At 42.1% G+C, this 14,495-nt stretch overlaps 1 protein-coding gene across 9 annotated transcripts in view; it reads right to left on the reverse strand.

The window, feature by feature from the left end:
- Positions 1-14,495, reverse strand: part of SYNJ1 (synaptojanin 1) — a 79,188-nt gene that overhangs the window by 55,394 nt on the left and 9,299 nt on the right. For all 9 annotated transcript variants that reach the window (XM_056858920.1, XM_056858921.1, XM_056858923.1 and 6 more), the window contains 5 exons: positions 13,522-13,747; positions 12,107-12,190; positions 5,623-5,684; positions 4,866-4,962; positions 3,492-3,661 (listed from right to left, as the gene is read on the reverse strand). In XM_056858920.1, coding sequence (XP_056714898.1) covers positions 3,492-3,661; positions 4,866-4,962; positions 5,623-5,684; positions 12,107-12,190; positions 13,522-13,747 — 639 coding nt within the window. The remainder of the gene's footprint in view (positions 1-3,491; positions 3,662-4,865; positions 4,963-5,622; positions 5,685-12,106; positions 12,191-13,521; positions 13,748-14,495) is intronic.

A 14,495-nucleotide genomic window follows, 5' to 3' on the forward strand; every position in this document is an offset into this window, starting at 1 on the left:
TGAAAGGAGAGCACAAGGGTGATTCTTTATCCCATCTTGGGGTAGTGACGGGGCAGCCATGTGTCCCCACTTCTATTTAAACAAGGCTCTGCTTTGAAAGCTGCACGGTGAGTAGTTGCTTATTTCTTTTCTAGAAAGGAAATTTTTTCCTGTGATACAGGAATGTCTCATCTAGTTACCTGGAAGTAATTCTCTCACCCAGGGAACACAGGTAAGTAGTAACTTGCAAGCCTGAAACACAGTATTTAGTTTTTAAGCTTCATCCCTTTTGATGCAAATTATATTCTATCCCACCTTATCTCTTGTGGCTTCAAGGTGGTTTAGTCAATTTGTGAATGAATCTATGCATTTAAATATTAATTTCTTCAAACTTTCGTTAAGATGTCAATCTGCCAATAGACCTAAAACATTCAAATAGGGTCATACAGTCAAGTACATGCAAATGGAAAATGTAGACAGAGAGAGGACCCAAGAAAAATGCCTCTTTTACATGACATTAAGACTGCAGAAACTATCAGCCATTGCATTAACTTCACATGCAAGTAAAGTAATGTTTAAAACCTTACAACAAAGATTGTTACCGTATATGGAACGAGAAATGTTCAAGTTGGATTCAGAAAAAGAAGAGGCACTAGAGATCATATCGCAAATTTATGTTGGTTACTGAAGCATATGAGAGAATTTCAGAAGAAAATCAGCTTGTGTTTCATAGATTACAGCAAAGCGTTTGTGTGGATCATGAAAAGCTATGGCTGGTTTCAAAGGAAATGGGTGTGGCATATGATTGTTTTGATGCGCAACCTGTTCTCTGAACAAGAGGCTACTGTTAGGACAGAATATGGAGAAACAGAATGGTTTCCAATTGGCAAAGGTGTCAGACAAGGATGTATTTTATCTCCCTATCTCTTCAATTTGCAGAACATACCATAAGGAAAGATGGATTAGATTTAGATGAAGTTGGAGTGAAAATTGATGGAGAGACATTAACAATTTGAGATATGCCGATGATACCACATTAATGGCAGAAAATACCAAAGACCTGAAACGACGACTGGTGAAAGCAGAAAGTGTCGAAGCAGGACCACAACTGAACATCAAGAAGACAAAAGGAATGACTCAACTTTTAAGGTTGACAATGAAGAAACTGGCATTGTTCAAGACTTTCTATTCCTTGGCTCAATCATGAACCAAAGGGAGACTGAAATCAAGAAATCAGAAGGCGACTGAAACTGAGAAGAGCAGCCCTGATGGAACTAGAAAAGATTCTTAAGTGCAAGGATGTGTCACCAGCAACCAAGATCAAGTTAATTCATGCCACAGTATTCCCTGTTACTATGTATGGGAGTGGAAGTTGGACAATAAAGAAAGCTGACAAGAAGAAAGTAGATTCCTTTGAAATGTGGTGTTGGAGAAGAGTTTTACTGTGGACCATCAAAAAGACAAATAAATAATAATAACACTCCTTCAGTGTTACTCCTCTGAAGATGCCGGCCACAGCTGCTGGCAAAACGTCAGGAAAGAAAATACCAAGACCACGGTTACACAGCCCGGATAACCTACGAGAACCAACAAATAAGTGGGTTCTAGATCAAATCAGGCCCAGGCTAGCCAGATCTCGTCAGATCTCAGAAGCTAAGCAGGGTCAGCCCTGGTTAGCATTTGGATGGGAGACCACAAAGGAAGTCCAGGGTTGCTATACAGAGGAAGGCACTGGCAAACCACCTCTGTTAGTCTCTTGGCATGAAAACCCCCAAAAGGGGTCGCCATACGTCGGCTGCGACTTGACGGCACTTCACACACACACACAGATCAAATCAAGCCTGAACTGTCCCTAGAAGCTAAAATGACTAAACTAAGGCTATTGGACTTTGGTCACATTATGAGAAAACGCTGGAAAAGTCAATACTGCTAGAAAAAGTTGAAGGCAGCAGGAAAAGAGGAAGACCCAACATGAGATCGATTGACTCTATAAAGGAAGGCACGGCCCTCAGTTTGCAAGACCAGAACAAGGCTGAAAAGAATTCATGCTGGAGAGGGAGTATGCATAGTTAAGAGATAAGCCATGTTACAGTGAGGGAAAAAAGTATTTGATCCCCTGCTGAATTTGCCCGTTTGCCCTCTGACGAAGAAATGACCAGTCCATAATTTTAATGGTAGGTTTATTGTAGCTGTGAGAGACAGAATAACAACAGGAAAAACCCCAGAAACCCAGAAGACAAAAGTCAGAGATTGATGTGCATTATAATGAGTGAAATAAGTATTTGATCCCTTTGCAAAAGATGACTTAGTACTTGGTGGCAAAACCCTTGTTGGCAATTACAGAGGTCAGACGTTTCTTGTAGGTGGCCACCAGGTTTGCACACATCTCAGGAGGTATTTTGTCCCACTCCTCTTTGCAGATCCTCTCCAAGTCAGTCAGATTTCGAGGCTGATGTGTAGCTACTCGAACCTTCAGCTCCCTCCACAGATTTTCGATGGGATTAAGGTCTGGAGACTGGCTAGGCCACTCCAGGACCTTAATGTGCTTCTTCTTGAGCCCCTCCTTTGTTGCCTTGGTCGTGTGTTTTGGGTCATTGTCATGCTGGAATACCCATCCTCGACCCATTTTCAATGCCCTGGCTGAGGGAAGGAGGTGCTCACCCAAGATTTGACAATACATGGTCCCGTCCATCGTCCCTTCGATGCGGTGAAGGTGTCCTGTCCCCTTAGCAGAAAAACACCCCCAAAGCATAATATGTCCCCCTTCATGGCGTAGTGTGTTACCAACTGTTTTCATGGTGACTATGGTCCCAGCTGCCCTGAGATCACTGACAAGTTCCCCCCGTGTAGTTCTGGGCTGCTTCATCACCGTTCTCATGATCATTGCAACTCCACGAGATGAGATCTTGCATGGAGCCCCAGACCGAGGGAGGTTGACAGGGTTAGGGTTAGGGTTGTCACCTTCTCACCAAGCTGCTTGGCAATAGTCTTGTAGCCCAGTCCAGCCTTGTGCAGGTCTACAATCTTGTCCCTGACATCCTTGGACAGCTCTTTGGTCTTGGTCATGGTGGCTAGTTTGGAATCTGATGGATTGATTGCTTCTGTCGACAGCAGAACCCTAACCCTAATCTGGCTGGTTGATAGGGGATCAAATACTTATTTCACTCATTATAATGCACATCAATCTCTGACTTTTGTCTTCTGGGTTTCTGGGGGTTTTCCTGTTGTTATTCTGTCTCTCACAGCTACAATAAACCTACCATTAAAATTATGGACTGGTCATTTCTTCGTCAGAGGGCAAACGGGCAAATTCAGCAGGGGATCAAATACTTTTTCCCCCTCACTGCACGTCCGCTCCAACCTAATCATACAACAGCAAAATGACTCGCTTTTACTGTTTCACTTTTTTTAAAGTCTATCTTTTCTTCAAATATTTCTGCTGTCCTTGGAAAGACAGAGAAAACCTAAATAATAAGCATATTGTATTCTGCGAAGTCACAGAAAACGCACACCTTTGAATTTCCTTTCCATCGAAGTAAAAAAAACCACACTCTAAAAATGTCTGGATCTGTGGTTTAAGAACGCTATGTAGCTTTTCTGCTTTTCCACCTCTGACCATTTGATGATAATCGAAGTTCACCATTTTGATGTCATCAGCATGTTCAGATGCTTTCAAATGGCTCTGACAAAATATGAGGGAAAAGGGGAAACAACTCAGTGCTAACAAGAAACAGAGATTAGTATCACAAAACCTAAATATACTACCAAATGAATTCATTCAACTATTTATATCTACAAGAGTACTTCCCTTTATTAAACCTTTTGCGGGAGACGTGATGTAGCATTTTGACCTTCATAAAATATGTATTAACTGGATCACTGGTATACTGCTATTGATGCTGGATCCAATCCAAAAAGGTGCCACTGCACAAGCAGAATGAACTTCCACTCATGCAGGGGGTGTTTATGCCTTCTGTATCTGTCTTACTGTATGCCATACTGCATGCTATACTGTTCATTGGGATCTTCTAGACTTTTAAGATTTGTTTTATTTTCAACATTCTACATCAGATTTCAACAAAATAAACGGTTCCTATTCACAAAGCATGCTTTTTCTCTCCCAGCTTCTAATTACTATGGATTCTACTAATTTGAAATTAGACATAGGTGCCAAGCTTACCTATGGATTCTTCTGGTCCTCAGAATGTCTATGTATGTTATGTGATTTTCACTAACTAAATTGTGCAACTACTTTGCTTTGAACTTTCCTTTATGGGCATATGAATTTTTACAAAAAATCCCAATACATAACAACTCTGGAGCTGGTTCACTGAATCCAAACGAGTCTCTAGGCATCGTTTTAAGTCAAACAGCAACTCACTCATGCAGCATAACAAACTGCTTTTGAAACCAAAAATAGTTTCAAAAGCAGTCTGTGAGAAAAACAGCATAATCTGCAGTTCCAAAACAAAAAGTGAAGACCTGAAGCTGACTAGTACAAATTCCTTGCTTCTCTTTATTTGGGAAAATGCCCTTTTTTTGGGATGAAGGGAATCTAGATTGTGTTGGTGCCACAGATTTCACCATTTCCTACTGGTAGAGCTGTACTTAGATCTTGAATTACCACCTGCTTCATATTAATGGCCCAATTGAGTTTCCTTGCCCATTGGGGTTTTAGATCTCTTTTTCTACAGATAATTGTTTCTTCTATAAAAGACAATTCTGCCTCAAGGGAATATTTATCAAGCAAACCAAGCGTTAATATGCTTATCCTTCTTGAAGTATCTGTACTCCTTAACTAGTAGCTGTACCTGTTTTGTCCTGATAACCACTATCCTAGCATTCAATGTCATATTCAAATACATGAATTTATAACAGAGTCATACCTGAAATGCTTTGCTAAGCATATGCTCTCCTTCTTTTGATCCAAGAAGATTGACAATTATTTGGTTGCCATATCTATTTTTAAGGGTATGAAAATGTCTACAAGACAAAAACAGCCATTATGTTTGAGGTTAGTAAATTACTAGTACCTAAAATTCTGAATATGCCAATACTTTTAGCTACTTAAACAGATCAAATCTAAAAGAAGCTAAATACAAAAATATATAAAATAAGAAAAAAAGCCCAACATTATTGTATTTATATTGGACACAGTTCACATGCAACACAGAATCCACTCTTAACAGAAGTTATGCTACAATCAGCAAAAAATGCAAGATGAAGTGAAATTATACTTTCAAAACTTAAGAATCTTATTTTAAGCTTCTTTAATTCCTATTATAAGACATTTACTTGGCCCAGCAATATATATATGCTTACTGCTGGAAAGTGCCTCAAGTTGCAGCTGACTTATGACAACCCCATAAAGTTTTCAGGGCTGCCTCTGAAAAGTGACCCTGGACTTCCTTGGTGGTCTCCCATCCAAATACTAACCAGGGCTGACCCTAGTTAGCTTCTGAGATCGGGCTAGCAAGGACCATCCAGGACATACATGCTTAGTACTTCATTAAAGTTCCACTGGACTGCTCATAAGCTTAAAATGCTTTGCAGAAATATGGAAAGACAGCACTTTCCACAGTAATGTTTACTAGGGTATTCAAACTGAATAGCTACTGCTAGAAGGAAAAAAGGGATTTTTACCTATCAAAGGCAGGTGCATTTGCTTCAAATCCCCTTGACATCCTGACACGATGAGATCCCACCTTTGACAGAATTAAATAATTGAATTAATTTTACATACATGACTTCCTGGCTCCTCAAAAGCCCTTCTACAATATTTTTATGATATTACCTAAAATCTCTAGGTGAGGGGTCCCTAACCTTTTTGAGCCCATGGACCCTCTGGAATGGCTGCTGCAGCAGGTGGAGCCAAACCTTAAATGGCTTCCACTGAAGACCGAACTAAGCACAATGGCTCTCTTCTTGCTGCACAAAGAATTGCAGATGGGGAATAAAAAGAAATGAAGCCTGGGGAGAGGGAGGGAGAAAGCAAAGGGGGAATAAAAAGGAAAGCCTGAAGGGGGAATGGAACCACAAGCCATGCATGGGTGTTTACCAGTCTTCCTGATCCTGTGGCTGTTATTCCAGCTGTGAAAACCCTTTTAATCTGAAAGGCAGCCAGTAACAAGCCCTGCATTATAATGGCCCTTCCCACTTTTTGAAAAGCTTGATGGGTGCCAGGGGAGGCAGTGGCGGGCAGCATGGCACCAATGGATGCCACATTGAAGAGCGTTACCCTAGGTGATGTGGAATAACTTTAAAGTTCAATTCCTGGTCCAGATGATCATAATTTAAAACCACATGGATGGTAAGAGGGGGAGAAGAGAGAGATTGAAAAGTAATAGAAAACGGGACCTTGGCTTACCTGTGAGGGTTCCTTCTACTCTGAGGAAGAAGGATATCTTTAGCAGCGGGTGGTTCCCTTTTCATGCTCAGGGAGGCAGGATTCTAAACTTTAACTTCCTCTTCCTGTCCCCTGAGCTAGGACCGCCCTTTATGTTTCAGCTTGAGGACTTCCAAAGCTAACTTAGACAGGAAGAAATAAATGAGGTATAAAAACACAGATAACAATATGTATAGATATATATGTCTGTATGTAAGGTAGCTATTGTCAGTAACAACCGAACATAATTTTAAACTTGATAACAATTGAAAGGTAAGGGGGAAAGTAGAGATCTTCCATAGGTTCATGGAAACATAGTGATGTTTCTCTCATCTGACACATGGTGTTTTTTTTTATATCCTTGATAGTTTGCCCTGGGTGGGTAAGATGTCCTTCTTCCTCAGAGTAGAAGGCACCCTCACAGGTAAGCCAAGGTTCCGTTCTCACTCTGAGGGCGAAGGATATCTTCAGCAGTGGGATTTTCAAAAGCTGGTAACTCTTGGGTGGGATCAGTTATCACTTACTACGTGCTGTAGTACTCTCCTACCGATGCTGCATTGGAGGATACACAGGTGTTGAGTTTGTAGTGACGTACGAAGGTGGACCCAGTGGGCCACTTTGCTGCTTTACATATTTCCTCTATTGATGCATTTTTATTGAGGGTAGCCGTTGTCACTGCACTACATACAGAGTGTGCTGTGATTCCCATTGATACTGGAATTTTGCTGTATTGGTACGCCGTCTGAATGCACTGTCATATGCAGTTGCTAATGGCTGACATTTTTCCACCCTTGTGGGCATAGAGACATAAATAGGCATCTGAACAATAGAACGGTTTAGTACGTTTCAGGTATATGTGTAGGCTCTTCTCATGTCTTTTCCCTTAGCGGGCAGAAGGAGGGTAGACTTATTTCTAGCTGCCTGTGGAACCTCATATTAACTTGGGGTGTAAAGGTTAGATCAAGTCGAAGCACAACCTTTTCGCTGTGGAACACACAGAGGCTTTTTCTAGCTGAGAGTGTCCCAAGTTTTGATGTCCTTCTGGCTGAGGTAACCGCCGTAAGGAATAATACCTTCATCCGAAGGTGATTCAATTATATCTCTCTCAATGGTTCGAAGGGAGGTTTAGTCAGGGCGTGTAGTACCATGTGGAGTCGCCAGGTGGGAAATCCATACACCACTGGAGGAGAGATGGTAGTTACTCCCTTCAGAAATGAGATCACATGAGGATGTCTAGTAATGGGATACCCATCCAACTGAGGTGCTACTGTCGCTATGGCAGCTACTTGGCGAAGTAATGTAGACAATATTAACTTTTGTCGTAGGCCAACAATTCCAGTAGGTTTCTCATGGATATTTTTAGTGGTTCCAATTGCTTTCATTTACACCACCAGGTGAAGTTATAGATTCATCTGGTAGATGGTCATCTAGCCTTCTGTATGGTGGTCACCATGTTCTGGGAATACCCAAGGTCTGGCAACCACTGCCTCTCAAGGCCCAAGCGGTCAGATGAAGCCACCCTGGTTCTGGGTGAAGGGACCCTGGTGTAGAAGATCCTGACTTACTGGTAATCATCATGGCTCTTGGACGGACAATTCTCTCAGGGTTGGGGACCACAACCTCCGTGGCCAATGTGGGGTTAAGAAGTTGACATTTGGCTATGAAGATGACATTCTTATTTTCCATAGTGCCTTGGGTATTATTGGGAGAGGAGGGAGGGCATAAAGGAGTTCTTTTGGCCATGAGGACAGCAGAGCGACTGTCATTTCTGCTCTTGGGCGGACAAATCTCAAGCAGAGTCTCTAAGTCTGATGGTTTGTTGGGGATGCAAATAGGTGGTTGTCCGAACCTTTTTGTTATTTGCTGGAATACCTCTTTGCATATGGGCCCATTCCCCTTTGTTCACGTGTGGTCGGTTGAGCCAGTCAGCCTGTGAGTTCAGCGTGCCCTTGACGTGTTCCGCCCTTAGCGATATCAGACATCTTTCTGCCCAATTTAGGATGGCTTTGGCATGGAGAGACAAGGAGCGAGACCCTCCCTGTTTGTTTATAATTTACTTTTGCCGAAATGTTGTCTGTTCTGATCAATACATGATGTCTTTGGATCAGTGGTTGGAATGCCAGAAGGGCATGGCACGCAGTTCTAACTTGCTTATGTGAAGCTTATTCTCCTTCAGCGACCAATGGCCTTGAGCGGTGTAGATCTGTGTAGTGGATGTCTGTAGGTAAGTCTGAACCTTTGACTGGTTGGTTGTTCTTGTCCACCACAGGAGATTGTCTCTGACTTGGTTGGCCAGGATGAGTCGTGGATTTCTCTTTTGCAGAATTTGTCTTGATGTGCCTTCAGGAACCACTGCAGTGGTCTTGCATGTAATCAGGCCCAGGGAACAGTTCCTATGCAGGATACCATCAGACCGTGTAGATGCGTTAGGGATGTTAGTCCCACCGATCTGGATTTGCTGATTTGCTTTGCCAATTTGGATATGGTGAGTATCTTGTCTTGAGGTAAGTATAGTTTGTTGCATGAGGTGTCTATAAACACTCCTAGATACAGGATCGTCTGCAATGGGAGCAGGTTGCTTTTGGCTTGGTTTACAAGGAAGCCAAGTTGTTCCAGGAGGTGTACTGAATTGCCTCTTGTTTGGAGTGGGCATTCACTAGGATGTCATCCAAGTAGGGAAGATATGAATCGCTTGTTCCCTCAGAAGCGCTACCACAGTGATGAGTACCTTCATGAAAACCTTTGGGTCTGATGAGTGCCCTGAATTAGTAGTGATGTTGACCATGGGCAAACCAAAGGTACTTGCGATGTAATGGGTTGATCGGTATGTGTAAGTAGGCCTCTGTTAGATCCATGTATGTCAGGAACAACTGGGGTCACAGAGCCTTGATGATAGTTCGAAGCGTTTCCATCCTAAAAATTTCTTTGCCTCACAAACTTGTTTACCTACTTGAAGTCCAATATTGCGCGCCAGTCCCCATTTCACTTTGGCATGGTAAAGAAGATGGAACACACCCCAGCGTGCCACTCTGAAGATGGTACTGGTTCTATGGCTCATATTTCCAGTAGATGGTGGATTGCTTCTTGGTTCCTGAGACCTTTGTCTTGGTTTAGTGAGACTGGAGATGGAGTAAACTGGTCAGGTGGGGGTGCCTGAATTATATCTGGTAACCTTTATGTATGATTTGTCAGATCCAGGTGTCCATCTGGGCTAGGTTCCAGATGTTGGCAAAATGTAGAAGTCTTCCCCCCACTTGAATCAGATGGCAGACATTGCTTCCTTTGCTTATTGGAGAATTTTCCCGATTTATCTGCCCCCTGGGGTTGAAACTGGGAAGTTTTGTTGAACCTGTATCCCCTACGGAAGGATGCCCTTCCATCAGACCATGCATTTCACCTGTTGTCTGTTCCAGGTTGTGCCAGGGAGTGAAAAGGCCAAAAGGAGGTGGCAGCTGAACTTTCCCCCTCCTTCCCAATGTATTTTGGCATTGCTTTTTTTTTTTTTAAATCAGTTTTTATTAGGATACCGTCTAGTTTTTCGCCAAGGAGGCAACCTCCATCGAAGAGGTAGGCCAGCAGGAATGATTTTGATGAGTAATCTGCAGGCCATGCCCTAAGCCAAAGTGCTCTCCTGGATACAGAGGAAGCTGATAGGGCTCTCACTGAGAAAGTCATAGAGTTCAGAGTGGCATCTGCCATAAAGTTAACTGCCTTTAGGACTCAGTTCAGACCGTCTAACACCCTTCTATTTTCTTGTAAAATCAGGTCTATTAACTTCCTGGTCTACATGATGCATGCCCTGGCAAACAGGGCTGCAGTGGCAGAGGCTTGGACCAAGAGGCCAGATGCCACGTGAGCATTTTTGGTGGCAAAGTCCGCCTTCCTGTACAGGGGATCTCTGATGTTGCCTGCCCCATCTTCTGAAAGTAGACCCAAAAATTGGAGGGCTGCAGTGGAAGCATCCACCAGCGGGACCTGAAGAAGGTCCATGGCATGTGGTTCTAGGTAATATAGCTTTTTAGTGCTAATGGGGAACTGCCTATTGGACATAGGCGTGTCCCAATCTGCCCTTATTAGGTCCTAGAAGTATTCAGGGAAAGAGATGGATCTAGATTGAGGTTTATTTGGGATTTTTTTTGGTTGTTTGTTTTTTAGTCTAGAGAAAAATTCCTTATTCCCCCTGAACTAGGATTTATTTTTGACAACATCTGTGTCCTCATCTGCATGTAAATCAAGAGCTGCAAGGACTTTAACGAGTATAATCTGATAGTCCTCACCTGCAAAGAGGAGGGACTGTTGCTCTTGGTATTATGATTCCACCTCCCCTTCATTCTCTCCTGAGGAAAACTCTCCTTCCTCTTTGTCCTCCACATCTGAGGGGTCTTGTGAAGGAGGGTAGCTAGCTCTATTGCTAGGGCCTGAGTTCTGAGGCGCAGCCTTCCTAGTCGCCTTGGTGGGCCAGGCATGCCTAGTATTACCACTCTGCCCCTGAATAGCTTCCCCTGTTTGTACTGAGGCCATTGCCGGCAGTGGAGAGTTAGCCCTGGTACCCACGGGATCTCTCAAGGCCGGGTCGCATAGGTGCACAAGCTCTTCCCTCAGAGCTAACTCATTAAGCCAACCACGCTGAGATTAGGCTGCCCACCCACGGCAAAAGTCTGGGAAAGTTCTACCTTACCAGTCTCTGCTGAATTCCCAGTCAAAACAGCCAGTCGGGTGGTTTATGCTCCCTCGGAACCCCTAGGGGTCAAACGGGGCACAGCAGCATCTGTTTCTTCAGTGTCTTTTTTCCCGCCCTTTTGCTCTGGCAGTTGTGGCTGGCTGTTTTCTTTTTGTGCTCCCTCAGAACCCCTGGGGGTCCAACGGGGCATAGCCTCTGACTCACTCTCCTACTCTCCGTGTCTGTGATTCCCAGAGGGTGATGAATTTCGCCGGTGTGGAGAGAGGAGTCCAGATACTAATTGCTCATCTCCACACATGAGCTCTTCTCCTTTGCGTTCCTCCCGGATTGCCATTTTCTCCAGACTAGAAGGAGGGGGGGAACTGAGACAGAATGAAGACTGAAGGAGAATAGAATAGATTAGGGAACTGGACATGGGTGGTAGGTAGGGTTAGATAAGTAGGTTAGATAGGTAGATAAATAATTTAAAGGAATAATCCTAATCTAGTAATGTAGAGCTAAGGCTTTATACTGCTATCTCCCTCTGAGGCAGGAAGAAAACTGGAACATAGAGGGTGGTCTTAGCTCAGGGGACAGGAAGAGGAAGTTGAAGTTTAGAATCCTGCCTCCCTGAGCATGAGAAGGAAACCACCCGCTGCTGAAGATGTCCTTCGCCCTCAGAGTGAGAAGAGTCATTTTCTGTTTCTGAAGAACTGATTCCGTTAGTTATTAACTATGCATTTTTTGTTTGGTAAAAAACACAAAGCTTTTTTTTAAACCAAAACATCACATTATTTTTCCTACAAGTCTTGTGTTTTAGTTTCTCTGCTTCTTTAATTTAAGCATCACCACAGTATTTAATCAAAATAAGGGTTAAAAATTCTAACACCAAGAGTAACTCAAAAGTTCTGACAATGAGATAGAGACATTTACTTAAAATTTCCTATATGTGCTCAAATTCTTTAAAATACATCCTGCAATGTGTTATCTTGGGATCACTGGGACTTAATTCTTGAACAAGCAAGTGAAAGGCAGTAGTTTATGGGGTTGGAATTATAATAGAAAAAACATAACCCTCATACCTGTAAACCAGGTTGCTCCCAAAATAACGGAACAGATCCACGAATTTGTATAAAGGATGCCACGTTTTCATCGAGGAATATCACCTAACCCCCCAAAAAATTGTGGTATTAGTCTTTTCAAGCAGATTCACATATCTATCTAAATAATGAACTATGCACAAGACTTCGAACAAATCCTTCTATGTCAAGCTTTTGCATATTTTAAACTTCACCTAGAGATTAAGCAGATAGATAATTTTGGGCTAAACAGGAAATTAATGCTGATTTAAAAAAACCAATTCATCAATGAACAACACATGGTGACTTTAAAAAAGCTCATTTTCTAAATGCACAATTGTATAGATTAAATAATTCCTATAAAATAAAAGAATCAACATAGTCTGATGATGACACATCTATACTATTCCAGTACTTCATCTATAATGAGTGCTTTACAAGCCACATTCAGACACCATACATTTATAGCCATAGTTCACAGTGCATTTGATTGATCTTATTCCTAGTCTCTTATGCAGGGAAATAGCAAATTTCTGTCTTTTGATCAGCTGCTCTTCAAGATGGCTTTAAAATAATCTATAAATGGGATATGATTATTTTGAAACTCAAAACACAACCTGACCTGCCACTTCCATGCATTCTTCAGTAATGTCCAGACTGGAGAATTGCAATGTGTTCTTTGTGAGACTGTTGTTAAAGGATACTCAGAAACTACAAGTGGTATAAAGTGCAACAGTCAGAATTTTAAGTGAAGCTTACAGTACAGAATACGTACTGTAAGAATACTCTTCCAGCTTCACTGCTTGCCAGTCTGTTTTTGGGCCCAACTCAGAGCTGGCTTTGACTTTTAAAACCCTAAACATACTGACCTCAAGATACCTGGACTACCTCCTCACCTATTAAGCAACCCAAACCTTGATCAAGATCCAAGGTATTTCTCCATACTTCTACACCCTTTGAGATATGGGGGTGAGCATTTTCAATCTTCCATCACTCTTATAGCTCAAGTCAGAACAACGGGGTTACACATGTCTTCTATTGAGATGGGCACAGCTCCTTAGAGGCTCAACATTTTCATGAGTCTCTGATATTTTATTTATTTATTTATTTATTTATGATTTTACACCATAGAAGAGGCTTGCAGATACAAGTTATAATCTGAGATCTGAAGCAGCCCTTTCCATTTTCATGTTTGAGCATCCCAATTTAGAATGATGTTAGGACTGAAGAGAAAAAAATCTATCCACCACAAACATGGGTTTGCCATTTGCAAGAAGTTACACACAAGTTATGCTATTATCAGATAACTAACCATATATAATCGCCTAGTACTATACCATGTATTGTACTGCTAACCTTCAGTTTATACATTCTAGTCATATTATCACAAATAAGCAAAACAGTACATTTATTCATACCTGCTCAGTTTCAACAAAATTGGCCACATGACCATCATCATTTGTTCCTCGAACATTAAATCTGGTTCCAGCTCGTTCACAGCTCAGTCGTGAAATAATGCAAGCCTTTGCCTGTTTATGTGCTGCATAAATTGTGCGAATCTCTACACCCCCACACATGAGGCGCAACAACCAGTCATCACAATTCACACCATAATGTTTCAGATGCAAGTGCAGCGATTGGTTCCTATTGAAGAAGTTATAGCATGAGCAAAATAATTCAGAAAAATACAGTTCAGTGAATCTAGTTTCACTGTGCAGGCCAAACTGTTACTTCCAATAGAAAAGTGACAGCATGGATGAGAATATCATACAATGCCAATGTCCAAGTATCTGCTTAACTACTTAAAATTATTTGAACCTAAATCTTGCAAAAGTGATCACAATGATTCACATGGGGAAAAACCCCTACATGACCAAGGGTTCATCCATTTATGACAGATTCACAAGTGCTTTAAAACAGACACAGAGTTATGGCCCTGACCAGTAATCTTGAGGACACCTTTGTGCTCCCCTACTCCAAATAGTTAGCCAGATATTGATTTTGCATGTTTAGTGTTGGAGAACTCACCAAGATATTACATTGTGCAAACCAAAGCAGTAAGAATTCAGTCCAAAATATGTCCCCTTTAAAAGATGTACACTAATGGGGGGAGGGGAGAGTTCAGAACAAGTGGCCTGCTGCCCCAGAACTGGACCCATTTGACTCCTAGTTCCTGTTTTCAATTTTCACCTTTCAGCTGCCTCAACAGCTGGTTACCTTTGGCAATACCACCTTTAGTTACAATCTAACATTATCTCTGTTCTTTTTCCTACATGGCCAATACCAGTCCAAGACTTTTACCCCACTCCAGCTAAGCACAGTACACAAGAAACTAAAGTGAAAAGGTAAGCCAATACACACACACATAAGCTACAGGTTCACGCTGAAGTTG

This window comes from Euleptes europaea, chromosome 12 (assembly GCF_029931775.1).
Source record: "Euleptes europaea isolate rEulEur1 chromosome 12, rEulEur1.hap1, whole genome shotgun sequence".
NCBI classification, from domain to species: domain Eukaryota; kingdom Metazoa; phylum Chordata; class Lepidosauria; order Squamata; family Sphaerodactylidae; genus Euleptes; species Euleptes europaea.